Below are 27145 nucleotides of genomic sequence, written 5' to 3'. Positions count from 1 at the left end.
AACATATTGGCAGTTTAACTTTACAAAATGTATTTGCAAAATGCCTATCTGAATAGCTCAACGAGAAGATAATTGAAAGCAGAAGCACTGCCATCTTTCTATTAAGAAGTGTAACTGCTGTGACCTTGCTCATGAAGAACATACACCAGCTTCAACATTTACAGGCTGTGTATGGGGGCAAAGAAAGCAAAGACCCAGGTCAGGCCCCACCTGGAGTGTTGTGTCCAGTTCTGGGCTCCCTGGTATAAAAAAGACAGGGATCTCCTGGAAAGAGCCCAGCGGAGGGACACAGATATGATTAAGGGCCTGAAGCATCTCCTCTATGAGGAAAGGCTGAGTGAGCTGGGGCTGTTCAGCCTGGAGAAAAGAAGCCTGAGAGGGGATCTGATCAATGGTTATCAATATCTGAAGGGTGGGACACAGGGGGACATGGCCAGCCTCTTCTCAGTGTCTGTGGGGACAGGACAAGGGGCAATGGCCTCAAGTTGGAGCACAGGACGTTTCGCACCAATCTGGGGAAGAGCTTCTTCCTGGTGAGGGAGCCCTGGGACAGGCTGCCCAGGGGGGTGTGGAGTCTCCTTCTCTGGAGATATTCCAGCCCCGTCTGGACACCGACCTGCGCGACCTGTCCTAGGGGGCTGCTTTGACAGGGGGTTGGACCCGATGGGCTCTGGAGGTCCCTTCCAACCCCTACGATTCTGTAATCCTACTAGGTCAGCAAACAACACTTTTGGAACACCCAAAAAAACCACAGCCAGCATCCACAGGACAAGTAACACTGATAATCTTTTGTAGACTGTGTGCTTCTGTGCCATATTTCAGCTTGAATTCAAGGCTTGCTACGTACAGGTCGTGACAGATATCACAACACAAGGACTATCTATCTCTGTAAGGCCAGAACAAGACAACCTCGCTATCAGGGCTTTAAATCTCTCTGCCACTGAATGATCATTTTTAACTAGAGGACACTTTAGACAGGTCAAAGTCCCTGCTTATTGAAAAATGAAGTAATGTTTTGAAAAATAATCTCATCAGGAGTATAGTGTTCCAATGGGAGTAAATTAAGACTAGTATGTCTTCACAGAAATATTTCTCAGCTGTAGATGTCTGGGGTCAGTGGTCTCATCTACCATGGTAAACAAAATCTGTTTTCTCAGACCAGCCAGGAGCACGGAAAAGCTTCTGGCTCCTAAAGTAGCATTAATAATACCTAAATTTATTAAAGAACACCTGATCTAATTCTCAATCTATGCACAGCAAGATTTGCTGACCCTTATTTGAGTGATCAAGAATAAAATAAGCCAGGATTTAGCTAAAATAGCTTCAAGAATGTGGAACATAAAAATACAGTTCAAGAGAAGTTCATGGCATTCTTTGAGCAATGTAGTTGCACACTTAACACACACTCAATCTACCACAAAGAATCAACTTTGCTTTGACAGCTATTAGATTTCCCAACAATCTCCCTCCATCTGATTTCAGTTTGCCAAGATTTCTCCCCTAAGTTGCCATTTCGTTATCTCAGCTGAAGTACCAAATGTGATTAAAGACTTCTCAATTGAGGTGGAAGATGTTAATGTTAGCGAGACCTTCTTCACTTGCTTGTGCCATGATTTTTCGGATTGCTGCGTTGCAAGTGGCTTATCTGTCACCAAGCACAAACAGCTTCAGTTGTAGTAAGTCTACTGCAAGTGAAATTCTGGTTTTCCCGTTCTTTAAAACATGAGTAAGGCCATAGTAGTGAAGACCACTCTTAGACAACACTCATTCAACAAGTGGTTTTTCCAAATGCTCCAGAATTATCCATATGCGTATTCAGCAACACTTCTCACTTGCAAATCCAGCTTGTCAGGCTTAGAAGAGGTGAAGGACAGCAGAGCTTACCTAGGAAGGTAATTTCAAAGTGGTCTTGTAGAAGTATTTGTTTTGATATAAACTCTACTTTACTCTCAGGCCTGAGAATCACAGAATCGAAGGGGTTGGAAGGGACCTCCAGAGCTCATCGGGTCCAACCCCCCTGCCAAAGCAGCTCCCTAGGACAGGTCGCACAGGTCGGCGTCCAGACGGGGCTGGAATATCTCCAGAGAACGAGACTCCACACCCCCCTGGACAGCCTATCCCAGGGCTCTGTCACCCTCACCGGGAAGAAGTTTTTCTGCATATTGTGCTCCAACTTGAGGCCATTGCCCCTTATCATGTCTCCACAGCCCACTGAGAAGAGGCTGGCCATTTCTACCTGTGTCCCATACTTCAGATATTGATAAACATTAATAAGATCCCCTCTCAGTCTTCTTTTCTAAAGGCTGAACAGCCCCAGCACATTCAGCTTTTCCCTGTAGGGGATAAGTGAAGCTTCACATCAGAACTCGTGCTGTCAGTAACTCAGGGTACATGACCTAACACTGAGTGACTCACACACAATATATTGCAAGTTTTCTTCGGCAGTGCAAATGAGCATGTCTAAACCACCACACCGACACATCAAACTGCTTGAAAACATGTGGATTTAAAACACATCTGGCCCAACTACAATTAATTTTTCCACTTCTTTAAGATGTCTCCCTGAAGTAATTAAAAGCATCCCAAAGTAGGGTAAACCAACCTGCTGGTTTGGATCCAAGACTCAATCATTAAGCCATGCATATTCACCACATGCAGTGGTGCCTTTGGACACACGTTAGCGGCTCGGCTTTAGGTGTGCGGAAGCTGTATTAGGACAAAGTCACTCATGGCTTCACATCCTTAGGGAATCCAGGAATAATTCTGAAGATCCAACATGAGGAGCTGCATTTCATGCTTGATATGCTCTTCAGTTGATACAAAAGTGTCTCACCCCAGTGAAAGATGATCTGTTTTTTATTATTCAAACCTTTACACTTCCTGCACGGGTTACACCAACCGGTCAAAGGAGATGATCCTCCCCCTCTACTCTGCCCTGGTCAGGCCCCACCTGGAGTATTGTGTCCAGTTCTGGGTCCCCTGGTATAGAAAAGACAGGGACACAAAGATGAGTAAGGGCCTGGAGCATCTCCCCTGTGAGGATAGGTTGAAAGAACTGGGGCTGTTCAGCCTGGAGAGAAGCCTGAGAGGTGATCTGATCAGTGTTTATCAATATCTGAAGGGTGGGACACAGGGGGACATGGCCAGCCTCTTCTCAGTGTCTGTGGGGACAGGACAAGCAGCGATGGCCTCAAGTTGGAGCACAGGGAGTTCCACACCAACATGCAGAAGAACTTTTTCACAGTGAGGGTGAGGGAGCCATGGGACAGGCTGCCCAGGGGGGTGTGGAGTCTCCTTCTCTGGAGATATTCCAGCCCTGTCTGGACACCGACCTGTGCGACCTGTCCTAGGGAGCTGCTTTGGTAGGGGTGTTGGACTAGATGAGCTCTGGAGGGGCCTTCTAACCCCTACAATCCTGTGACTCTGTAACGGTACTGAAGTGAAACTGGCCTTTAAGGAACAGGCATCCAGAGAATTACAGCTCGTTTCAGTCGCTGCAGTGCCTCTGCAGTGCGAGAGGCTGGGCATGCTCCAACTTTATTCCCAGATCAAGTCCAATGCCAGCAGATCTTCACAACCTTGGCTCAGAACAGCTACTTCTACAACACCTACCTAAATTAAACATCGAGAAAAGCAAATTACTGGTGCTCAAAGTTTGCAATAACGATGAAGCTGAATTCCAGAAAAAAGACAATTTTGAGGTATAAACCCACAGCACAGAAATAATTTATAGAAAATTACTTCAGGATCAAACCTATCACCTTCAGCTGCAAACAGCACACATTTTGATCATGTTCTCTATGAGAACACAGTAGGGCAACTGAGACATTTTCTAGTGACAACTGAAGGCGTTCAGGCAGCAGAAGTAGCATCACCATGTAGGAAACCAAGGAAAATAGAAATCATTCCAACTATGCAATTCAGGGAACTAATCATCAAACTACCTAGCATTGCTGCTATAAAATCATAAAAGGGTTTGGGTTGAAAAGGACCTCAAACATCACCTAGTTCCCCCCACACGCCCAGGGTGCCCAAAGCCCCATCCAGCCTGACCTTGAGCCCTGCCAGAGAGCCAGGGGCAGCCACAGCTTCTCTGGGCACCCTATGCCAGGACCTTCCCAGAAAGGATTTCTGCCTCCCAGCCCCTCTCCAGCTGCCCTCCTGCAGCTGAAGGCCATTCCCCTGGGCCTGGTCCCCCTGTCCTCAGGGGCTCGGAGCTCTCCCCATAAGCAGCCTTCTCTTCTCCAGGCTGAACCCTAGCCCACCTCTTCCAGCCTGTCTCGAAAGAAGAGGTGTCTGTCAAAGTCCTTCTGGATGCCATCCCTTCCTTTCAACAAGTTGACTGAACCACACAGCTTGGTGGCATTGGCAAACTTGCTGAGGGTGCTTCGATCCTGCTTGTCTGTGTCTGACAAATATGTCAAACAGCTCTGGTCCCAATACCAACCCCTTAGGAACACCATTCATCACTGGCCTCCACTTGACTTCGAGCTGTTGACCACAAGTCTTCAAGTATGACCATCCAGCCAATTCCTTATCCACTGAGTGACCCATCCTTCCAATCCACGTTTCTCCAATTTAGAGACAACAACGTTGTGCAGGACAACATCAAATGCTCTGCACAAGCCCAGGAACTTCTGCCATTCCCACTCTAAAATGGGAAATGCAAATAGCACGCATGGTTTTGTTTCAAAACTATCCAGTATTCCCACTGCTGCTCAATACCATCACTTTATAGAGAAACTCAGGCAGCTAAAGCTACTCTCCCAGAAAAACAAAACTTAATTGTTCTAAATACTTAGTTATTCTGAAGCTTGATTTCAGCTACAAGACAGAGCTCTGGCAATAAAAGTGGTGTCTGAATCTTCAAGTGTCTCTGATATCTAAGCCACAGTGGCAACACGTTCAACTTCTCCTCATGCTATTTCACATAACCATCTGGTTCCTGAGGTACATGAAAGATATAAACCCTAAAACATAACTGCAGAGAGGTCAGATGGCTTTGAACACAGATGTCTAAGACTGCACAGCAGCTCTTTGTGCATCCTTCACCTGCTGTTGTCTGCCATTGTCAAGCAGAGTGGAAAAAATACTTTAATCTTTCCATAAACTACAAAATGCTAAGGAAACCTTTGTGCCAGCTTACTGTTATCCAAGGCCAGGTAATGACAAATGTTCCTGCAAAAAGTGACACCAGACTAGATCAAACTTCTTCCATAACTGTTATGGGTCTGTTTGGGTGTTTGGGTTTTTTTTAGTGTTTTATTTCTAAACTTTAAATGACCTTTATAACATCAGGGTTATAAACAACAGGTTAAATATTTAGGCATACAACATAAGAGGAAAAATAAAAGCACCTCTTCAAGATCAGGCAAATCTGAAACACCTCTATGTACTCCAGTAGCTACACTTGAAAGCTACAGTGTCATCTTTTAAATGCAAGGCCTTTTTGAATCACATGTGCTACACCTTCATTTTTGCCCTTAACCTGTAATATGACTTTGAGGTGCTGAATTTCTTACCTATTTCCGAGCAGCCCAGTGTGATTTGATTAAACGAGCCTTCTATTATTAAATACTCAACTGGGAGGTTGTACAAGCACCACATGAAGTTTCAATGATAAGAAATAGCAACTGAATCAACAGAGATGCCAAAAGGCTCCCAAACAGATGGAGTAAGCGTGCTTTACCATACTCACTTCAAAGCAAACAAGGAGACCGATACAGTTTTGAAAGATTCAGTAAGCTTCCAGCCAGCAAAATGCAGGGACTGATTTCAGAGATCTTTAGCTTTTATTTGCCTTAAAATAGAAGACAATCTAAAAAATATATATGACAACAAAGCAGCAGCAACAACACAGGCAGTTTGTCTCCCTCCAGACATAACACTCTGTGTTTTGCTCTAAACTGGAAGCTATTTGTCATTTAAAACTCTGGGAGCAGACTAACAGAAGAATTTAATACAGGGCTTCGCAGACAGTGTCAGAACATATCATAAATAGTTTAATCACAGCATTCTTACTAGGTTTATGAGGACGTGATGAAGTGCTGGGTTGGAGTTGTGCAAGAACCATGCCAAGGAATTCTGTGGTTTATTCAGCAAGTATGTAATGTTTGTCACTGGAGTGAGGAAAATGCTGCTGTCCTAAATAGCTTAAATTTGGGAGTTCTATCTATCTCCATTATTTATTTTGAAATCTTTCAGGCTCCAGAACTTCTGAGAAATCATGCGTTTTCTTCCTAGAGATTTGATGCCCTCTGAAGACACTGAAATGCACCACCAAAGAATCACAGAATCACAAGGTTGGAAAAGACCTTTAAGATCATTAAGTCCAACCATTCCTGTCCTAAGCTAAACCATATCCCTGAGCACCTCATCTAGCCATCTTCTAAACACATCCAAGGATGGGGACTCAGCACACTCCTTGGGCAACCTCTTCCACATCCCCAGAACTGTTTCAGCAAAAAACCTTTCCCTAACATCCAATCTGAACCTGCCCTAGCACAGCTTGAGGCCATATTCCCTTTTCCCATCTCCTGTCACCTGGCTGAAGAGACCATGTCCCACCTCTCTGCAACCTCCTTTCAGATAACTGTAGACAGTGATAAGGTCAAAGAAGTACCTTAATGAGATATTTAGTGAAATTTATCTCCTTGCCTTAGCTCTGTGGTTCAGAGAGTTTTTTTTAAAAAGGAGAGTTATGGGAGAAAACTTTAGAGTCTTTTAATAGTACTGGAACAATTATACAGAATAGAAGATGGGAACGGTTATTGAAGAGATTATAATGACCAGTGCCTCTACATTTACACAGCTGACCATATGTATAAGTAATGCTATACGTGTAAGTACACCATCGGCAGGGATTCTGCACCTCATTCTGCCTTCAGTAATGTGGCCAGACACAAGTGCTGAGTTCTCAATCCAGCTTCCAACTACTTCTGTACACTCTCAGGTTCCCGTATTAGAGAATCTCCAGAGCTAGAAGGGACCCGTAAGGACCATCAAGACCAACCCCTGGCTCCACACAGGCCCAGCCAAGTCAGAGCAGGGCACTGAGCGCATCGGCCAGACGCTTCTTGCCCTCAGCCCAGCTTGGGGCTGTGACCCCTTCCCTGGGGAGCCTGTGCCAGCGCCCGACCCCCCTCTCAGGACAGAACCTCTTCCTGACACCCAGCCTAAACCTCCCCTGTGCAGCTTCACGCTGTTACCTCAGGTTCTATCCCTGATCCCCACAGAGAGGAGAGAGATCAGCACTACCTCTTCGCTCCCCTCGGCAGGAAGCCACAGACCCCATGAGGTGTCCCCTCAGCATCCTCTTCTTTGGGCTGAACAACCCCAGGGCCTTCAGCCTCTCCTCATAAGCCTTCCCCACCAGACCTTTCCCCATACTCACTGGCCTCCTCTTCACACTCTCCAAGAGTTCTGTTTCCCTCTTGTACTGTGGTGCCCAAACCTGCTCCCACTACTCGAGGTGAAGTCACCCCAACACAAGTGTGGAGCAGAACAATCCCCTTTCTGGACTGGCTGGCCATGCTTCGCTTGATGCATCCCAGGAGACAGTTTGGCCCTCGCAGCAGACAAAAGTGAATGCTTCTGCGAGAACCCCGAGGTTTAAGCAACCTGGATCATCCAGATAAACAAATCTGAAACAGCTAAGTCTTTCCCAAGCATAACTGAAATCTCTTAAGATATTTAACAATATTTGATTATGAAGGCTTTAAAAAGCTGGTACAGAAACTTGAAAGCAAAGTAACACATTTATACAGTAAAATACAGAAAACAAACACAGGTACTTATGAAATGGTTCTCGAGTGAAAACATCAGCTATTCCCCCAAAGCCAAATTTTTAGAAACTCTTAATGTGGATCTTGGGGCAACCCTACAGTCCAAAATAAAATTAAAAAAATAATATGAAGCCAAGGAAAATGTTTAACCTAGTCAATAATCGTGGTGCTAGGTGTTACAGTAAAGCCTGAGCACAGATGAAACCTCACTGTAATTACTCAACAGTTTATACTGGAGTCTGCAAAGCTGCTAAAGGACAAGTCACCAAACTAAAGGAAAGTAATAATGCCTGTTAATTGCCATATTGATTTCAGTTCAGAGCAGGTGAGAAACATCAGCTATTAGTTTAGCAAGAAAACGTCAAGTGAAGACATTTGAGGTTTTCTGCAGTGACTCAAGTCCTTTGAGAGCTGGTAGGATCAACTCTCCAAAACCTGGGAAAAGAAGATCTTGAGCAGGAGCTAATCCTGAAACAATCCAGCAGAACACAGGTAAATGGCCCAAGAGGGATTCATACACTTAGCTAAACTTTCTCCTTTTCAGAAATCTATTGTGAAATAAAGCATTAAGTCAGTAGGGTTTGGAAGGCTTTAGCCTGAAGGACTAAAGCTTCCAATTTGTCTCAGACAACAGGAAATTGGTTTAATCTTTATACACCCACACACAGGCAGCTCTACTCCTCAGAAATTTGTTTTCCAGATATAAATGTCCAAGTCTGCTATCCTTCTGAAAGTGATGTACAGGAAGGAGTACGATCATACACTTAGGGAGCTAAACTGAAGCAAAACAGATTAATGGTCTATTAAGTTACCCAGGAAGTGTTTGGACAAGTTATTAAAGGGGTATGAAAATTAATTTTCAAGACATTATTACTCTAGTCATATTTTATTGTGTCAAAACAGGAAGACCTTGGTGAGTTTAACTCTTAAAGCAAGTTACTCTGCTGTCCTGCCAAAATCACTGAGCCTCAAAAAGGAACCAGACATTTCCAAGCATCTCAATGCTATCAGCTATGCACCGTAAGACCCTTCCATCTCAACTTGGACCATTAGGTATTAAGTGTTAAAATATTATAATATGTTTATTCCACACTTCCAAAGAGAAGAGGGTTGGTGTTTTGGTTTGGGGGGGGGGGGCTTGAGGGGGGGTTTACATGCTTCATGGCCCTTGGCTATTTTCTTTGCTCCCTTTTCAAACCTTGCATCTGGACAAAACAAGGTTACCAGTGCTGCAAGCATGACTCTGCAGCCATCCATACACACATAGGACCAGAGAGGAGCAGTTGGCATCCCACAGCCAGGCAGCACTGCGTTCCTTTGGGTTCTAGGGTCGCAGGCTACCAAAGTGAAGCTTCACCAGCAATTGTGACTGTTTTTATATTTGGACACACGGGTGCAAAGACAGCAGGAAAACAGACAGAGTGCCAAAATGCAGAAGACAATCAGAAACTGGATTTAAGGACAGCAAAATAGTTTCTTAGAAGCAAAACAACACCAACAGCGTAGCTACCTGCTGGATGACACTCAATACAGATGAGATTAAACTGTTATCTACTACTATAAATCAACTCCATAGCCAATGAAGAGTTTTTAAAGTGCTCATTTTTAGATGTTTAAAATCCCCTGCGTTAAACCAAGCTATTGGTTTGCTCACATCTATCAACCACTTCCCCATTCCTGGCAGTGCCTCCCCAGTGAAGCTACATTTCCTATCAGCAGTTTGTTCTCACTGTCAGGAATAAAATATGAAAGGCAAGTTTTCCAATCAGCAGCCAAAACTCTAAAACACACTGTTTAAGTTCTTCTACTATTATTAGAAGCCAAATCGATGGCAGAGGCATACCAACAGATCTGGAATGACAAACACTGGAATACGCTGCCCAGGGGGGTGTGGAGTCTCCTTCTCTGAAGATATTCAAGACCCATCTGGACGCCGACCTGTGCGACCTGTCCTAGGGACCCTGCTCTGGCTGGGGGGTTGGACCCAATGATCTCTGGAGGTCCCTTCCAACCCCTATGATTCTGTGACGAAGCTGAACTACTCTATCAGATCACAGAATTCCTACAACTATCCCATGGCTACTGAAAGCAGGAACAACCAACTTCAAACTCGGTGTCACTTCAAAATCCCCAAAACTGTTCAAGGTTTGTTTTGCTGCTGTTGATTTCTCGCCAAGAAATTACATAGGCACATTTACAACATACTTACTCTCGCTCTTTCTCTGTCAGTTTGTCGTTGATATTATCTTTGATTGTAGACCTGGAGCCCTTGTGAATTATGGGATACCTGAGTGGCACTTGTAAGAAGTAAGAGATCATCGAAACCAAGTGAGCGGTGTAGCCCAGGGCAACAGCAATGCTCCCGTCATCTTTTGCTGTCAATAACAAAAAAGATTCAGTTTATCAACTGAAAATGAGTGCAGGCTCAGCTCAGATACATCCTTAGTGCACATAGAAAGAGAGAATTAATGAAGTTATCAGAAGTTATAACTTAGATGCAAGTCTGAAATAAGATTTAGATTGCTTTATGATTGTTTGCATTCGCTGTATTTGCCTCTTCCATTCAAGGGCTAAGTAAAGTGGGTGATGGTCTGTTCTCCATCTGCTTTTACACCTTCAAAGCTACAAGTTACTCCTAATGTTTGGCTGGGTGAGGGAGGGTAAAGAATAGATGGAGAAAAGTGAGAGAGAATTCAAGTCTTAAACCTTCTGCATCTGTCTAGATGTAGCTGACGTGTGTGACCAGGGTCAGGAACAAGCTGCATTCCTCCATCACTTTATTCATTAGTGAGATCAGTTGGAGAGAGGCTGACCCCAGGGTATGAACTCTGTTCTCTGCCAGTAACAGGAAGAGCTCAGATTAACCCCTTGTTTGAAAGTATTTTTAATTTGACATTTACTGTTTCAACCTTAAAGCTTCTCCTGCCAGGAACACACACAGGTCTTGTGATTCAAATTACATCCTTTAGCCATGTAAGAGCTTTTCCTTTCTGTTTTGCTCTGTTTTTCTTGTAAGGGAACACACCAATACAGCCAACCCAGAATCATCTCTGCTGGGGCACAGTGGTTTCTCAAGACTTACCCAACTGATTTCATTACCCCATTTAACAGAGTCAGGAAAAAGCAACAAACTGATTTCTGTCATCCTGACAAATTAATTTCATTTAAAGATTAGTCCAGGATCCAACACACATGCTGTTAGCACAAGTTAATACCTAGAGGGATGGCAACTGGTTGAGGCTTCTGCCCGAAGAAGCCACTTGCCTTGCAGAAGGAGCAAGGAATTCTCAAGGGGATTTTAATGAATTTCCAATTCACATCAAACATTTGTAGATGAATAGATGCAATTACCTGGGCAACTGATATAGAGACAGGCATATTAGGTATTTTCTTGTGCAACAGCATGATTGTTGACAGTTAAAGTAGAAGCTGACTTTTAAAATACTCCATGCAAACTTTAAAGTCTTATTTAGTCACGATATTTATTCACCAGCAACTACAGCAAACTGAATGGGGATCTGTTTACGTTGTCCCATCACAATTTCTAGGCTGAAAGTAGTCACAGCAGAATTTTAGGTCAAACACAACTCTTTTCTTGAATCAGTAAATTTGTAAGGCACCTCTGGAGACTGCAAAGTCTCAGCCCCATGCTCAGAGCAGAGTGAGCTTACAGCAGGTTTCCCAGAATAGTGTTTGGTTGGGTTTTGACCATCGCCTTGGAAAGAGGCTCCACATCTCCTCTGTGTAACCTTCTCCAGCACTGTATTAAGTCTTAGAAAACAGAGGTACTTTTCTAAGAGTAATCAGGAACTTCCTTTGCACTAGCTAGGAAGTAGGAATAAACAACGCATACATTTTCTTCTAGTTTAGACCTTTAACAGAATTGTAGAGGTTGGAAGGGACCTCAAGAGACCATTGGGTCCAACCCCCACCAGTCAGGTTCTGACTGAACCTCCAGTCAGAAATTTGGATCTGAAGCCATTGCCAGCAGCTTACAGAATTTTAGGGAGCTTAGAAACAGTGTCAACTTAACAACTAAATTAAGAATATCCAGCTACCTTGAAAGTCTTCAGAATTAGGAAGCTTGACTCCACAAACAAAGTAATCCTTTTGATCATTCTGTAAATTTAAAAATCAACAATGGAAAGTGAGAATGGAAAACAATAACATCCAGGAAACAGAAACCTGCCCAAAATCCCATGACAACAAAGCATTATTATAAAGGAAAAAATAAATACTCGGTGAAACCCAGAGTGGCTTTGACATAGTGTTTTAGCCCACATTTCATATTATTCTGAAATACACACAACCTTTTTTATATAGATGGAAGAGCTTCATCTTAATTCGTTATATAAAAGGGTTTGGAGCTCAGTATTTAGACATCTGTTTATGTTCACTGTATTCAAGTTCAGGATTACTTGATATAGTTGTAAACAAAATGGAAAGCATCCATTCAATTACAGTGAAGCTATTCTGCTTTTAAAAAGAAGACTATTTGAGAGATGCTGGCATAAGTGCTCTCCCCATGAGGTTTGCAATCTAAGGATCAAATCCAAGAAAAAGTGGGAAAAAATAGCCTGGGCAAAGCAGTAAGTTTCATCCTGAATAAAACAGACTATTTGCTCAAAGTGTAATAAATAGGAAGTTCATGTAGCATCAAGCAGATATTTAGAACATTAGAAACATACCAGATCAATAGGGTAGATATAGGACAGTTCCGACAGCAGTTGCTTGCATCGAATAGTCTGCTGGGCATTCGTCTTCAAGAACAGTTCTCTTTGGGGAAAGAGATCCCAAAAACATTAGTTTCTTCAAAAGCTTTAATGTTATCAAAGCCCTCTGTATCTCCTCTGTAACCCTCTGCATCCTCCAAAGTATGAGGACAGCATGTGAAAATAGGCTGAGAGAGTTTTTCAGCCTGGAGAAGAGAAGGCTCCGGGGAGATCTTATAGTAGTGGCCTTCCAGTCCCTGAAAGGTGCCTGCAGGAAAGCTGGGGAAGAACTGTTCCCGCGGGCATGGAGCAACAGGATGAGGGGTGATCAGTTTAAACTAGAAAAGGGGAGATTGAGGTTGGCCATTAGGAAGAAGTTCTTCACTCTGAGGATGGTGAGACCCTGGCCCAGGTTGCCCCGAGACATGGTGACACTCAAGGTCAGGCTTGCTGGGGCTCTGAGTGACCTGATCTAGTTAAGATGTCCCTGCTCACTGCAAGGGTTGGACTAGATGCCTTCAAAGGTCCTTTCCAACCCAACACATTCTATGATTCCATCACCTCCCCTTCCCCAAAAAGCTAGATAATTCCACAAGGTAAAAAGGAAGAGAAAGCAACCTTCTCATTATACCTCACATTATCACATACTCAGACCATGACAATTAACACTACAAAGCTGTGTTTCACCAAACACCTAAAAGTCCTATTACAGTCTACACATGCAACCAAGCACTTCTCTTCCAGTCTTGCAACAGTCAATTAACACTTTAGAGAGCTACAAATTGTAGCAGAGGCAGCTTAACAAAAGTTTTGGGGTGATTTTAGGAAGCATTTGGCACCATGAGTCCCACTCAAACACCCTACCCTCAAGCGTGTATTTCCTTTCCAACTGCAGTAAAAGCATACATCCCTTTTACCTCTTTGCAGTGCATTCCTTTCTTAATTCATGCAGGGATTCATTATGCTCTTGAAGTTTCTGGTGTTCAGACTCAAATGCATTTTCTAAACAACACAAAGAATCAGGAAAAAAAATTAGTATCAAGAATTTTCTTAGTTATCTGAAGTTTTCAAAGTATATCATTGACACAAATGTTGGCAATAATCCTCCATTTACTTCAGATGCCCATTTTCCAGGTTACAGTGCCAAACTGGGGAATGATGGTGCAGGAGGAACACAAGTCTTCATGCCCTATACACCATTCACCAGCCAAACACAACGAATGAAACCTCCTTCTCCTTTAACACCTGCTCCCTTCATGTCCACAGAAACAGAGCAGTTCAGTTCAGGCACCTTATTTTTATTAGTGACTTATTCTTTGAGATATTAAAAAAATAAAAAGAAACATTAAAAGCCCTGCAACAAGATCAGACACCCATGCAGCTTGGTCTCTGGTGAGGCAGCAATGTAGCCTTTAGCTACAGGACATTTTCAAAGTACCAAGACAACTGAGCATTTCACCTTTCACTTATGTAATAAGCTATGAAGAGGAGGTTTGTCTTCTAACACTTCAAATGAGATCCTAATCACAGGTACAATAACATCTCTCCTGACATTAGAGTTTGCCTGCATCAAGCTGCTGTTTACAGCATTACAGTGCAGCTCTTCTGATGTTCTCATAAAATTCTAGCACAGATTTAAGAGATGTAACATAGCAAAAAGTTATTTGCAGACAGGATACCAGATACCCCTGGCCAGAGTTCAGTGTAAACACAGACAGTGAAGAGCTAACATCTGACTGCAAACTACAGATAAAAAAAAGACACAAGAACACTGAAGCATGATTTAAAAAAAAAATAAACCAAAGTATAACTAAAAAACCCAAAACACCACCTTCCTCTTGGTCATCATAACCATAAGCTACGCTACTACCCTTCAGATCAGCAGATTATGAGTGTCTGCAACAGAACCAGAACCACTTCGACACTTACCTCTGTCATGCAAAGTATTTTTTTCCTTATGTAACAAGGCTACTTCTTGACCCAGGGCCTTCTTCTGCCTCTCCAGTTCATTACGTAGCACCAGGATCTTCAACTGTAAACATTCACTCTCCTTTTTCTATTGGAAGAAAAAGATATGTCAAAATAAATACTTTTTTTTTTCTCTGTACACAAGCAGTTCTATAAAAGCAGGGATAGGAGGGAAGGAAAAACATGGGACAAGAACCTGCTAGACCAAAGGCTGAGCTCATAGATGAGCAGAGGCAATAATTACCAAAGACCTTTATCATTTTGCTGCTTTGGAAGGAAACTCAGATGTGTCCCGCGGTGCTTTTTCCTCCTGTGGGATGCATCTGTTGATGCATGACCTGTTGGAGAGGAGCTCTGTGGAGAAGAGCTTGGGAGTCCTCAGTTGGCCATGAGCCAGCAGTGTGCCCTGAAGGCCAAGGCAGCCAAGGGGATCCTGGGGTGTATCAAAAGGAGCATGGCCAGCAGGTCAAAGGAGGTGATCCTCCCCCTCTACTCTGCCCTCCTCAAGCCCCACCTGGAGTGTTGTGTCCAGTTCTGGGCTCCCTGGTATAAAAGAGACAGGGATCTCCTGGAGAGAGTCCAGAGGAGGGACATGGAGATGATGAAAAGGCCTGGAGCATCTCCCCTATGAGGAAAGGCTGAGTGAGCTGGGGCTGTTCAGCCTGGAGAAAAGAAGCCTGAGAAGGGATCTGATCAATGGTTATCAATATCTGAAGGGTGGAACACAGGGGGACATGGCCAGCCTCTTCTCAGTGGGCTGTGGGGACAGGACAAGGGGCAATGGCCTCAAGTTGGAGCACACTTATAAGAGAATGGAAGCCCAACAAGAGCTTCCAAAGGAAAAATGGGTAATCATTTCCTTATACCACAGACCATGATTGTTGAGAAGCTGCATCACATGTACTGGGCATTGGTGAGGCTGCACCTTGGGTGATGGTCCAGTTCTGGGCTCCTCACCATAAGAAGGACATTGAGGTCCTGCAGCGAGTCCAGAGAAGGGCAACCAGGCTGGGGAAGGGGATGGAGGGCAAACCATATGAGGAGCAGCTGAGGGAGCTGGGGATGTTCAGCCTGGAGAAGAGAAGGCTGAGGAGAGACCTTCTCAGTGCCTCCACTGACCTGACAGGAGGGTGCAGAGAGGTGGGCGATGGTCTCTTCAGCCAGGGGACAGGAGATGGGACAAGGGGAAATGGGCTCAAGCTGCACCAGGGCAGGGTCAGCTCAGATGGGAGGGAAAAGTTCTTCCCTGCAAGAGTTGTGGGGCTGTGGAACAGGCTGCCCAGGGAGGGGGTTGAGTCCCTGCCCCTGGGTGTGTTTAACAGACTGGGAGATGAGGTACTGAGAGGTCTGGGTCAGCATAGGACAGTAACAGTTGGACTCGATCTTAAAGGTCTTTTCCAATCTTGTAATTCTGTGACACGTAAGATTGTTGCTATTTTTTGTTTTAATGTTCTTGATGTAGTTTTCCTCACGTATATTTATAAAAGAAATGCCTTTGTATACAAGGACTAAGGTATCCCTAAACCTTCTCACAGCCAAGGTACCAGCAGAAGGCGAGCAGCTGTGGGTCAGAGTCACTCACAGGAGATGGTATGTCGCCCTTTACAGGCGTTGACTTCTTTGCTGCTTTGTCTACAGTCCAAGTCTTGTAATCCGAATGGGTAAACTCCTGTATTTCCATTTTCTCATGCCCTTAAACCAGTTTTCCATTTGGGAAGTTAGCTGAGTACTCTCAAACCCAGACTCTACCTTACAGCAACAAAGTAAGCTCACCAAAGGTTTGCCTTTTCCCACACATGGCACTGGACATGTGCCAACGAGTACCACTGCAATGAAACTTCCACGAGCCCCTCCTGGTTCTGTCAACTCGCTGCTTCAAGCTGAGCTCAGCCCTTCTGGGCAGAAAGGAGAAACTAGTGCCAAAAGACCTTTTTTTTTGGAGGGGGGAAGAGGACAGGCAAAACAATCTGTCAAAAGCTATTGCAAAATACAAATACAACTTGTACTTTAAATGTATGTGCCACTTGAGTGACAGCTTCTGCATTAATTCTGTTCACCCAAAGGGAGTGGGGTGCAAGAAGATCCAGGCAGTAGACTCACCCCACTCTAAATCCATCACAGGTTCCTGTCAAGATTTATCTAAATCATTAAAAGTTTGTTTTTCCTGATAAACCTCTTCCATGCACTGTGAATGTTTATTCTTTAACAGTATAGAAGCAATTACACAAAATAAAGGTAAAAATGGGATACCTAATCTATCAATCCATCCAAGTAACACACACAAATGTAAAAAGTCCGTTACATGACACTTCTCAGATGAGTTCCCACGTGAAATGAGAGGTTTCAATAATGATTTCAAGTGTCTTAAAAAAAAGCCAGATCAAGGCGTCAGCCAGATGCTTTGGCAAAGCTGCCGAATATGGGTTCAAATAATCCAACTTACCAATTCGTTGCTTGTAGATGTACACCTCAGTTTTTCTTCAATCTCCCGTCCTATCTTCTGAACAGTTACCTGAGTCTGTTTAATTGCACACTGGGCTCTGTGAAGCCTGTAAGAAGAGAAGTTACAGCTGTACTAAAGCTTCCCAACACGTCTCCTAACGATGAATGTTCCAGCTGTCTCCAAACCAGCAGCAGCAACATGAATTCAGATTGTCAGCTCCTATTTTTAAGTATAGCTTTAAAAGAGGAATTGTAACTCTCTCAGTTTATAAATGAGTAGCCAAAGCAAACCAGCAAGTTTCTAAATCCAAGTACCAAATGTCCTTTTCATCTGTTCAACTCTAGATGTCAGTAAGGCAAAGCTGTAGGTGAGAGAGCAGCTAATTGTTACGTGAGATAATTAAGCCCTAACACTGTTAGCATCAAGATAGATGCACACAACAGTCACCGTGAGCTTTGTTAATCAAGGCCAGGTCTAAAAAGCAGAAGTATCTGTTAGATAACACACAGCTACCCAGGTCAAGAGCACAAACCAACCTTTAGTAACCCCCAAACATGCTATATGGGTCTTTCTGTAACAAAAACATGGGCTTCTTAATTGAATCACGTTTGAAGCATGAAATGATGTGTTTGGTTCTGACCATTAGCCCTGGCTGCAGGGTGAAGATGGAAAACTTGTTATTTGCCATATTTATTGGAAAAAAAAAATCAGGCAAAGCAATGGCAAAAACAGGTCTAAGAGGCATTAACATCTTTCTTAAAATGAACATGGAGTGGGAATTAATATATTTATTAAGAACAAAAATGAGGTGGCCTGCAGAGACTGTGTCTTTTAAGTCATGCAAAGCCAGGCTTACTTCTCCCATTCATAGTTTCCCTACCAATATCTCCTCCTTTTGTAAGGATATTCTCCAGCCTTGCTGCTGAGATAAGCACTTAACTAACGTCTCTAAGAGCAAAAATACCCATGGTCAGGTAGCCTACTGCATGACATCCTTGCTTTGCCAGGCAAACATAATTAAAAGACCGAGCCTGCTTCAACGTGTGTTTCAGCGATAATCTCCATCCCATCAAAATTAAAAATCTCTTGTCTCTTCAGATCAACATTCACTTTTATTAAAGCAAGGCTACGAATTTGCTGTCAGCCAAAGACAAAAGAGCTTGAGCACGCAGAAGAGACTACACAGCTCCTCATCACGTTCTCTAATCTCTTCCAGATTTACAAGCAATCGAGGCTTTGCTAATTTAAAGGGTTTGGCTAGTGGTTTTTAATGGTCTGTATGCAGCTAGACCAGCATGACCAGGCTACAGGCATCAGGCATAAGTAACCACAAAGCACTGCTCCTTCTCACCCCCTCACTTGGTTTCCCATCTCGCCTCAACGGTACAAGGTACATATCAGTTAATCAGCATGCTTAACCTAAACCAAGCAAACGGGTACCCAGAGAGGAGATTACACACAGACCACAGGGAACATGCAGCACTAGCAACATTAAAGAGTCATTGCAGTTTAGGACTAAGTGAATACACTTAAGTTATCAGACACCTTTAGTTCCTTCTCTTAAAGGACATTCTTAATATAATAATATAATATAAGTTAAGTTAAGTTAAGTTAAGTTAAGTTAATGTTAATCACTTAACATAAGTGATATAATACTTGGTTTCTTTAGAGTTCCTCGGACTGCTCATACCATAGAATCATCAGATCTTTAAGGCTGGAAAAGACCACTTAGATGGCTCGACCATCTGTCCAATGCCACCATGTAAACTAAACCATGTCCTGGAGTGCCAGATCTACGTGTTTTTTAAACAATTTCAGGGATGGTGACTTCACCACTTCTCTGGGCAGCCTGTCACAACACCTGACCACTCTTTCAGTGAAGAGATTTTCCCTAATATCCAATCTAAACCTCCCCTGGCACAACTTGAGACCCTTTCCTCTTGTCCTATCCCTTGTTACTTGGAAGAAGAGACCAACCCCTCAAAAGTGGCTACAACCCCCTTGCAGGTAGTGGTAGAGAATAATGAAGTCTCCCCTCAGCCTCCTCTTCTCCAGGCTAAACAACTCCAGTTCCCTCATACGCTCCTCATAAAACTTGCTTCAAACCCTATTCCAGCTTCATTGCCTTTCTCTGGACAAGCTCAATCACCTCAACGTCCTTCCACACACAGCCTGGAAGCTTTTTGCAGGTAGCTGTACCCCATCTAAATCATCTATCAAGCAGTTCAGCTCTGCTGACTGCTAAAAACCTTCAAGGGGTGGAAAAAGACTGCTGAGGCCAACTGTGCTGGGTCTTGGGTCACCCAAGGGCTCAGTCTCAAATCTCTAAGGAGTACTGAGATCTCACAGAAACACTTATTTCCTATCAGGAACTTGTAACTTCCACCTTCCTGAAAACATCTTGATGCTGTTGGCTAGGTAATTTTGGTCAAAGCCGACGTTTAGATCATTTAGATCTCTACTGTCACATAGTACAGCTGGCTCTAAGTTTCCTACTTCAACAGTTTCCAGCCTGTCCCTTTCCAAAACGGTGGAACATTTTCTTTCCAAACATAAGAATGATTTACCCAAGGCTAAAACTTGCAGGTAAAGAGTAATAACAGAGCAACATTTCCCCTTCCCTTTCTCTCACCTTCATGTATTTTTATACTAGAAGAACATTCTTGATTTAGTCCGTTTGGGGCTCAAGATATTCTACAAGTCTTCATGTCACACCACGTAGGTAGCAAAATGTGACTGTTGAAAAGTGTTTTATGCTTCGAAAAATTATTCACGAAGCTGATAAATTGTCAGAATGACGTTTGTCCTGTGAGCTCCTCACAGCAATACCCAGATAACGTCCAAATTTTGTAATGGCTTTAAGTTCTTCTGCCCGTGCCCAAGTATAGAGAACAATCTTTAGATAGTATAAGGAACATCTACCCTATCTGACTTCTTAAACCAGGGCACGCTTTAGGATGCTTCTTCAAGCCTAGATAAGAGAAGGCTGGGGGGGGCGGGGGGGGGGGCGGGGGGTGGGGGGGGTTGCTCACTGCAGCCTTCCAGTCCCTGAAGGGAGCAGAGAAACAGGAGGGGAATCAACTTTTTAGAAGGGTAAACAATGGCAGGATAAGGAGGAATGGACTAAAACTGAAGAAGGGAAGGTTTAGATGAGATATTAGGGGGAAGTTCTTTACAGAGAGAGTGGTGAGGGGCTGGAACGGGCTGCCCAGAGAGGGGGTGGATGCCCCATCCCTGGGGGTGTTCAAGGCCAGGTTGGATGGGGCCCTGGGCAACCTTGTGTAGCTCCAGGCCTGGAGGTTGGTGGCCCTGCCTGTGGCAGGGGGGGTTGGAGCTCTATGATCCTTGGGGTCCCTTCTAACCCAGACCATTCTGTGATTCAACGTGGTGAATCTACATCTAAAACTCTATTCCTAACCTATAAAACTGCTACACAGAATAATTAAACAAATATATTTCTTTTCTATTTGTTAATAGGAAATAGTTTTCTTTTTAAGGCAAACATCACCCAGGCATTTCTTACAATATAAAAAACCCCTATGGTTAAACTCAGCTGCCTCAATGACAAATAGTGCCATTTACACTGAGCCACCCAGTATCACTATACTTGCTTTCTTGCAATCCCAATACATTCACTGCTGTTCCAAGAACTTTTCAAACGGTAACAGTAAGATCATGACCACATCTGAAGTTAAGCCTTACCAAATTAAAATTTTAGGGACTACATATCACAAAAAGCACAACTATCAGCAGATATCTCCTCTCCCCAGCCAAAAAAAAGCCCCCACTGCACCCACAAGGAAATCTCTGGTCATCCAAGAATAGGAATACAAACTAAGCCATGAGAAGGTCAGCATGGAAATGGCATCCACCATTTCTGCATGCACAAGACATATTATTATTATTACTTTATGATTGAACCAATGAATGGAGATCAGGTTGAAGTCATAAATCTGGATTAAAATTTGTATATAATGAATGGAGAGAAATTTCAATGCTTATTGACCACAGATTGTTTCCATTTCTGGTCTGAACACAAGTCCAATGCTACAGCCTAAAGTTAGCATAACTTGTGCTTTGAGTACAGTCTGCCTTGGTTTAGGAATAGACAATGAGCCAACTGATGGCATAATTTATGTGCTATCATCCAACACAGGATTCTTTTCTTCCTGGATTGTTCAATAAGTGGGTTTGGGTTTTTTTTCATTATTTATTATTAAAATTAGCACTTCCATAGCACTTTAAGAGCTAATTCAGGGCTTCAAGAGGCCACTGGCCCGCTACCAAATTTCCTTCAGCAGTCAGGAAAGCCAAGCCAAGCCAGTTAGAGCAGAAACTCAAGCCTTTTTAAAGAGATAGATTAGCCAACAGTGTCGTCATCCTGTGTCTGCAGGCTGTTCTGGTGTCTGTGCAGCAGCTCACAGCCATTGTCAGCCAGCAGCAGAGTAATACAAACGTTGTGACAGATTTACTGCTGGTGCTCAGGGCCACGAGAGCTGCCGTGTAATCGTCCAGCATCAGGTGAGTTGCACGCTGCTGCCTGGGAAAGAACTGGAAAAGCAAAGCAGACATTGACATTTCTAACCACCCAAATATAGTTTGCAGTTGGAGATCCATGAAACTGATGTTCTACTACCATTCTCGCCTCACCTCCTTCCTGAGATGGGGGAAACTAAGAGGAAACAAAATATCTTCCCTTCCTTTGGGAGTTTAAAGGACAGTGGGATAGGTACAAAACTATTAGCCATGTGCTGTAAGCCAAGAGCAACAAAAGCTTCATCCCTAATTGACCTATAAAGAGCCATAAGGCACAGATTCTCTCCTCTTCTTTTGCTCGTTCACAAGCTGCTGAAATACCAGCTGTTTGGGGTATTTCTTCAAGCCTTTCAAGCCTGAAATTAATTTTTTTCCTCATCTCTACAATAAAAATCCAACTAAACAAAAACCTCACCCCAAGTAAGTGCTTTCTACCTTGGTTGTAAGATCTGAAACAACACTAGCACACAATGTTCTGCCAATCCATTCAATGTGGGTACTGACTTAGAAGTTGCCAAGTTTTGGAATTCTTCACCATTCCATGATTTCCTTGCAGGAACAACCTTGTCCCCTTCGCAAGATCAAGTGGTTTTCCTGACATCCCAAAGACCTCACAACACTGTGGTCCAACATAAGATACGAAGTTGATTAAAGGACTGGAGCATCTCCGCTATGCAGAAATGCTGAAAGGACTGGGGCTCTTCAGCCTTGAGTAAAGACGACTGAGAGGGGATCTTACTAATGTTTATAAATATCTTAAGTATGGGATGCAGGGGGAAATGGCCAACCTCTTTTCTATGGTCTGTGGGTACAGGACAAGGGGCAATGGCCTCAAGTTGGAGCACAGGAAATTCCGCACCAATATGCGGAAGAAATTTTTCACAGTGAGGGAGAGGGAGCCCTGGAACAGGCTGCCCAGGGGAGTGTGGAGTCTCCTTCCCTGGAGATATTCCAGCCCCATCTGGACACCAACCTGTGCAACCTGTCCTAGGGAGCTGCTTTGGCAGGGGGGTTGGACCCGATGAGCTCTGGAGGTCCCTTCCAAACCCTATGATTCTGTGATTTAAGACTTGGGAATGTGCTGCAAGACCACATTTGCTCTCTTCCAGCCCACTGTATGTTTGAGACAACGTTTAAAGGTTCAGCTGAAGCGTTTTCCTTTAAGACAACACAGTATCTTGCAACTGAGATATCCCTCTTGGTCATGAATTTAGTGATTTACTCATTTATACAGCGAGCTCACTCCTGGCTGATAATCTTCCCAAAAACCCAAAAGCTGGAGCGTAGTGACAGTCGTGCCTATTAAAATACCATATGCTTATATTTACTTTATTAGATATTCAATATGCAATTCTGTAGTTCTATCACACACTCCAAATATCTATTTGCTTCTATCAGGCACATCTGGATTCTTCATGTACAGAGCTTTAAGCTGTAAATACATCAATTAATTACAGCAGTCACATAATACAACTACTTCTCACATGAGAAATAAGCGCCTACGGTCTTATTTGCCAGAACAACCTTGGTTTACAATGAGACTAAATTTAAACTGAGAATTACTACCAGGAATTTAGAAAATAGAACAGAACACTTCTGGCACTGAGATGTAGGATCCTGGAAGTAAAATACCCAAACCTACTATTAAAGAAAAAAAATAATCCAAGACTTTCCTATTAAATACCAAAAAAAATGGAACACACACTACTTACATCAGTCCAGAAATTAGATTATGGAGAGTGCCAGCTAGTTCTAACATTTTCTACATGGCCCCTTAAACCATCACTTGCTACATCTGCTTTCTCACATGAAGCTTTTTCCTAATTTATAATCCTACACTCCCTTTTCCCAATTTCCCCAGAAACCCATACCTACAATTTGTCAAAAGCAGATGTAGGGTGACGGAAGACAACAGAGAGTAAGAAGAGAACAAAACGCAAGTCTGACTTCTTCATTTATGGCATTAAACCTCCACGAGAGCCGGTGCTGCACGGAACTCAAGACAGCGATGTTGAAGCACGGATACTTTTCCATCGTCCTCTCAAACAGTCTGAATTAACTTACACGTGTAGGACTCAAGTTTTTGAATAATCAAGTCCATGTGGACACTGCAACACTGGAGGCTTTGAGCTATTTGCAGATGGAGAAGGAAAAAATACATCTATCAGACTGGCAGCAGGGGAGGTAGTGGCCTCCAGCACAAGGAACATTCACCGGGGCTAGCTCGTACGGGCTCACCTTCAATACACACGAGGCAGGAACGGAAGGGGAGAGTCTAATGTGAAACACCAACAATTTCTTCCCAAAATGAAGTCACAAAACCTGAGATGCCTCTAGACCTCTTATCCTAATTTATAGTTTTCATTCCAACACTGGGATGGATTTTCAGCTTGATTTTTTTTATTTAAAGAAGAAAAGTAGAAGAAAGAAGGAGGGTTGTTCCTTATACTGGTGTTTATTACAGACACGTCGCTGCCAGGGCACCAGGCAGAATCACACTCAAGATGTACTCAGCAGAAAGGTAAACTACATGCAAATACAAATTCCCAAAGGGCATAAATATGTAAAGATGGTTCCTACCAGGACAGTGACACTGGTATAATTCAACAGGCTTTTGCTGATGTGTAGACTGCTAACAGACCTTAATATTCAATATTAAAGATCCGATTCTTGCTCTGAGACAGCGAGCAAGGCTAAGACGAGTTTACTGCACAACTGCACTCAGCATTGGTGAGGCCACACCACAAGTGCTGTGTCCAGTTCTGGGCTGCTCACCACAAGAAGGACATGGAGGTCCTTGAAAGAGTCCAGAGAAGGGCAACAGGCTGGAGAAGGGGATGGAGGGCAAGTCATATGAGGAGCTGCTGAAGGAGCTGGGGGTGTTCAGCCTGGAGAAGAGGAGGCTGAGGGGAGACCTTCTCAGCACTTACACTGACCTGACAGGAGGGTACAAAATGGTGGGTGATGGTCTCTTCAGCCAGGGGACAGGAGATGGGACAAAGGGAAATGGGCTCAAGCTGTGCCAGGGCAGGGTCAGCTCAGATATGAGGAAAAAGTTCTTCCCTGGAAGAGCTGTGGGGCTGTGGAACAGGCTGCCCGGGGAGGGGGTTGAGTCACCTTCCCTGGATGTGTTTAAAAAAAGGGTAGATGAGGTACTTCGGGATATTGTTTAGCATGGGACAGGAACGGTTGGACTTGATGATCTTGAAGGTCCTTTACAACCTTGTGATTCTGTGACTGAAAAAGAAGCTGCAGGAGTTCAGACTGAAAAGGTTACAGCTTCCACCCAAAAAGAGGGAAAGAGATGCTCTGAAGTTGATTTGTGTTCTTCCAATCACAGCCCACACAACTGCTAAGGTGTGTGTGATAACTGCACAAGCCTCACCTACTGGAGGGAGAAGGAGGAGAAACAAGTCAATATTAAGGTAACTTTTTTTTTTTCCTCAAGCTACACACTGCTGCACTTTTTCCTGGAAGCCATCCTCAGACCCAAATCAAGGTTTACTGAATTCTGCAGCTGAGAGAGAAGCAGGATCTCCTACCAGACAAACTGTCTTGCAACTTCACACTCATAGGTGCACTCCCCATCTTGACCAAGTTTAAATTAACAAAGAGCTGAGAGAGTTTTCCCCAATGTGAAATCTTTAATTTATTCTCAGTGAAAATGGAACAGTCACTTTCCCTGACGTGGTTAGACATGTCTGAGCGCTTTGGAGATAGGACCACAGTCACTGATATCTTCACTTTATCTTTCAGGCTTGCTTCTCAGGGCTCAGTGCTCAGACTGGTGCTGTTTAATATCTTTAATAAAGATATTGGCAGTGGCATTGAAGGCACCCTCAGCAAATTTGCTCATGACACCAAGCTGAGTGGTGAGGTTAATGTGCCAGATGGATGGGATGCCATCCAGGGGGACCTGGATAGGATGGAGAAGTGGGCCCACGCGAATTTCAGGAGGTTCAACAAAACCAAGTGCAGGGTCCTGCCCCTGGGTCAGGACAACCCCCATTATCCATACAGGTCCGGAGATGACGGGCTGGAAAGATGCCCTGAGGAAAAGGACTTGGGGAGATCTGTAGGTGAGACACTGGACATGAGCCACCAGTGTGCATCTGCAGCCCAGAAGGCCAACCCCATCCTGGGCTGCATCCCAAGGAGTGTGGCCAGCAGATGGAGAGAGGGGATTCTGCCCCTCTGCTCTGATCTGGGGAGACCTCACCTGCAGTGCTGTGTCCAGCTCTGGAGCCCTCAGCACGAGTATAACATGGACCTGTTGGAGCATGTCCAGAGGAGGCCACAAAAATGATCCAAGGGCTGGAGCACCTCTGCTGTGAAGCCAGACTGAGAGTTGGACTGGGTCAGCCTGGAGAGGAGAAGGCTCCTGGGTGACCTTAGAACCCCTTCCAGTCCCTGAGAGATTCCTATAGGAAAGCTGGGGAAAAACTGTTCCCAAGGGCATGGAGTGATAGGATGAGGGGGGATGGGTTAAACTAGAAAAGGGAAGATTTTAGATTGTATATTAGGAAAAAAAATCTTCATTATGAAGGTGGTGCATCCCTGGCCCAGGTTGCCCAAAGAGGTGGTGGAGGTCCATCCCTGGAGACATTCAAGGTCCGGCTTGATGGGGCTCTGAGCAACCTGCTCTAGTGAACATGTCCCTGCTCACTGCAGGGGGTGGAACTAGATGGCCTTCAAAGGTCCCTTCCTAACATACTTTGTGATTCTGTAATTACCAGCACAATTCTTACAGCCACATCCAGAACAAAGTCATAACAAAAAGAAGAATCCCAATGCCATGGTTCACAAATTCCTCCTTCTTAAACACTTTCAGGTATCGGTTGGAAAATTAGCTAAGTGACATACTCTGGTTTTCATCAGCCTTAATAAAGCTGGAAAAAGGAGGAGGACTGGGCTATGACTTCTGATCTAATAGAGCATTGCTTCAGTGATGGGGGTTTCCATGTGCCATCAAATAAAGCAGCAAAAAAAAAAAAAAAGCTATTCTCAACATTTTACACAACTTTCTCAATCTCTCTTTCCAACAGTGCTCTGAAACCAGATGTAATCCAGTGCTAGCAACATGCCTATCACGTTTATGTTAAAAATCTGCCACTGTTGGGGTGTTTTATTCTATATGGCATGCTAGGAAAGGTGGAGATAAGAGCAGTGGTAACAGCAAGCTACTAACCCTGCAGTTAGCATACAAAAAACCCCCACCCCTCTCATGCTTCATGGACTGTTTCAACTTGCTGTGACCCGTGCCGCTCTGTTCCACAGCTTTTGGAAAAGTCAGGCTTGTAAATTGACTGTTCTGATGACTGATTTGCCTGGGTTTCCATACAGCTTAGCACCACACAAGTGAAGTGAAACGCCTGGGAACAGATTTGTCCAGAAGACTGAGCCACAGCTCACAATCCCAGAGGAACCTCTTAAGAGAAAGAAATTCAGATCCCAGTTTCTGTCTCCATCACTACTTCCCAGGAAGACACCACCCCACAACTCCAACCCACGTGGTTTTGAAGCCAAGGGAAGATGACACTTGTTATACTGTTCATCCATTTCAGTTCTGCTTATTAAAGTATACAGAGGCACTTGAGAGGTCCGATTACACCTCGTATTTATTTATGCTGGCCTCAGGCCACCAAGGTTTTCATGTCCAAAGCCAAGGGGATGCCTGCCTAGTCTTGGCTGCCTATACAGCA

The 27145-nt window shown here is 43.9% G+C and overlaps 1 protein-coding gene across 2 annotated transcripts in view; it reads right to left on the bottom strand.

Moving 5' to 3' along the window:
* The window catches only part of UVRAG (UV radiation resistance associated), a gene marked incomplete at its 5' end in the record, with an annotated part of 111822 nt that overhangs the window by 44475 nt on the left and 40202 nt on the right, over positions 1–27145 (bottom strand). For both annotated transcript variants that reach the window (XM_084269867.1, XM_084269868.1), the window contains 6 exons: positions 9994–10159; positions 11843–11903; positions 12473–12560; positions 13414–13498; positions 14426–14552; positions 16908–17013. In XM_084269867.1, coding sequence (XP_084125993.1) covers positions 9994–10159; positions 11843–11903; positions 12473–12560; positions 13414–13498; positions 14426–14552; positions 16908–17013 — 633 coding nt within the window. The remainder of the gene's footprint in view (positions 1–9993; positions 10160–11842; positions 11904–12472; positions 12561–13413; positions 13499–14425; positions 14553–16907; positions 17014–27145) is intronic.

Source organism: Gallinula chloropus (assembly GCF_964237585.1).
Source record: "Gallinula chloropus genome assembly, chromosome: 1".
Taxonomy (NCBI): Eukaryota; Metazoa; Chordata; class Aves; order Gruiformes; family Rallidae; genus Gallinula; species Gallinula chloropus.
This window is presented reverse-complemented; position numbering and strand designations above follow the sequence as displayed.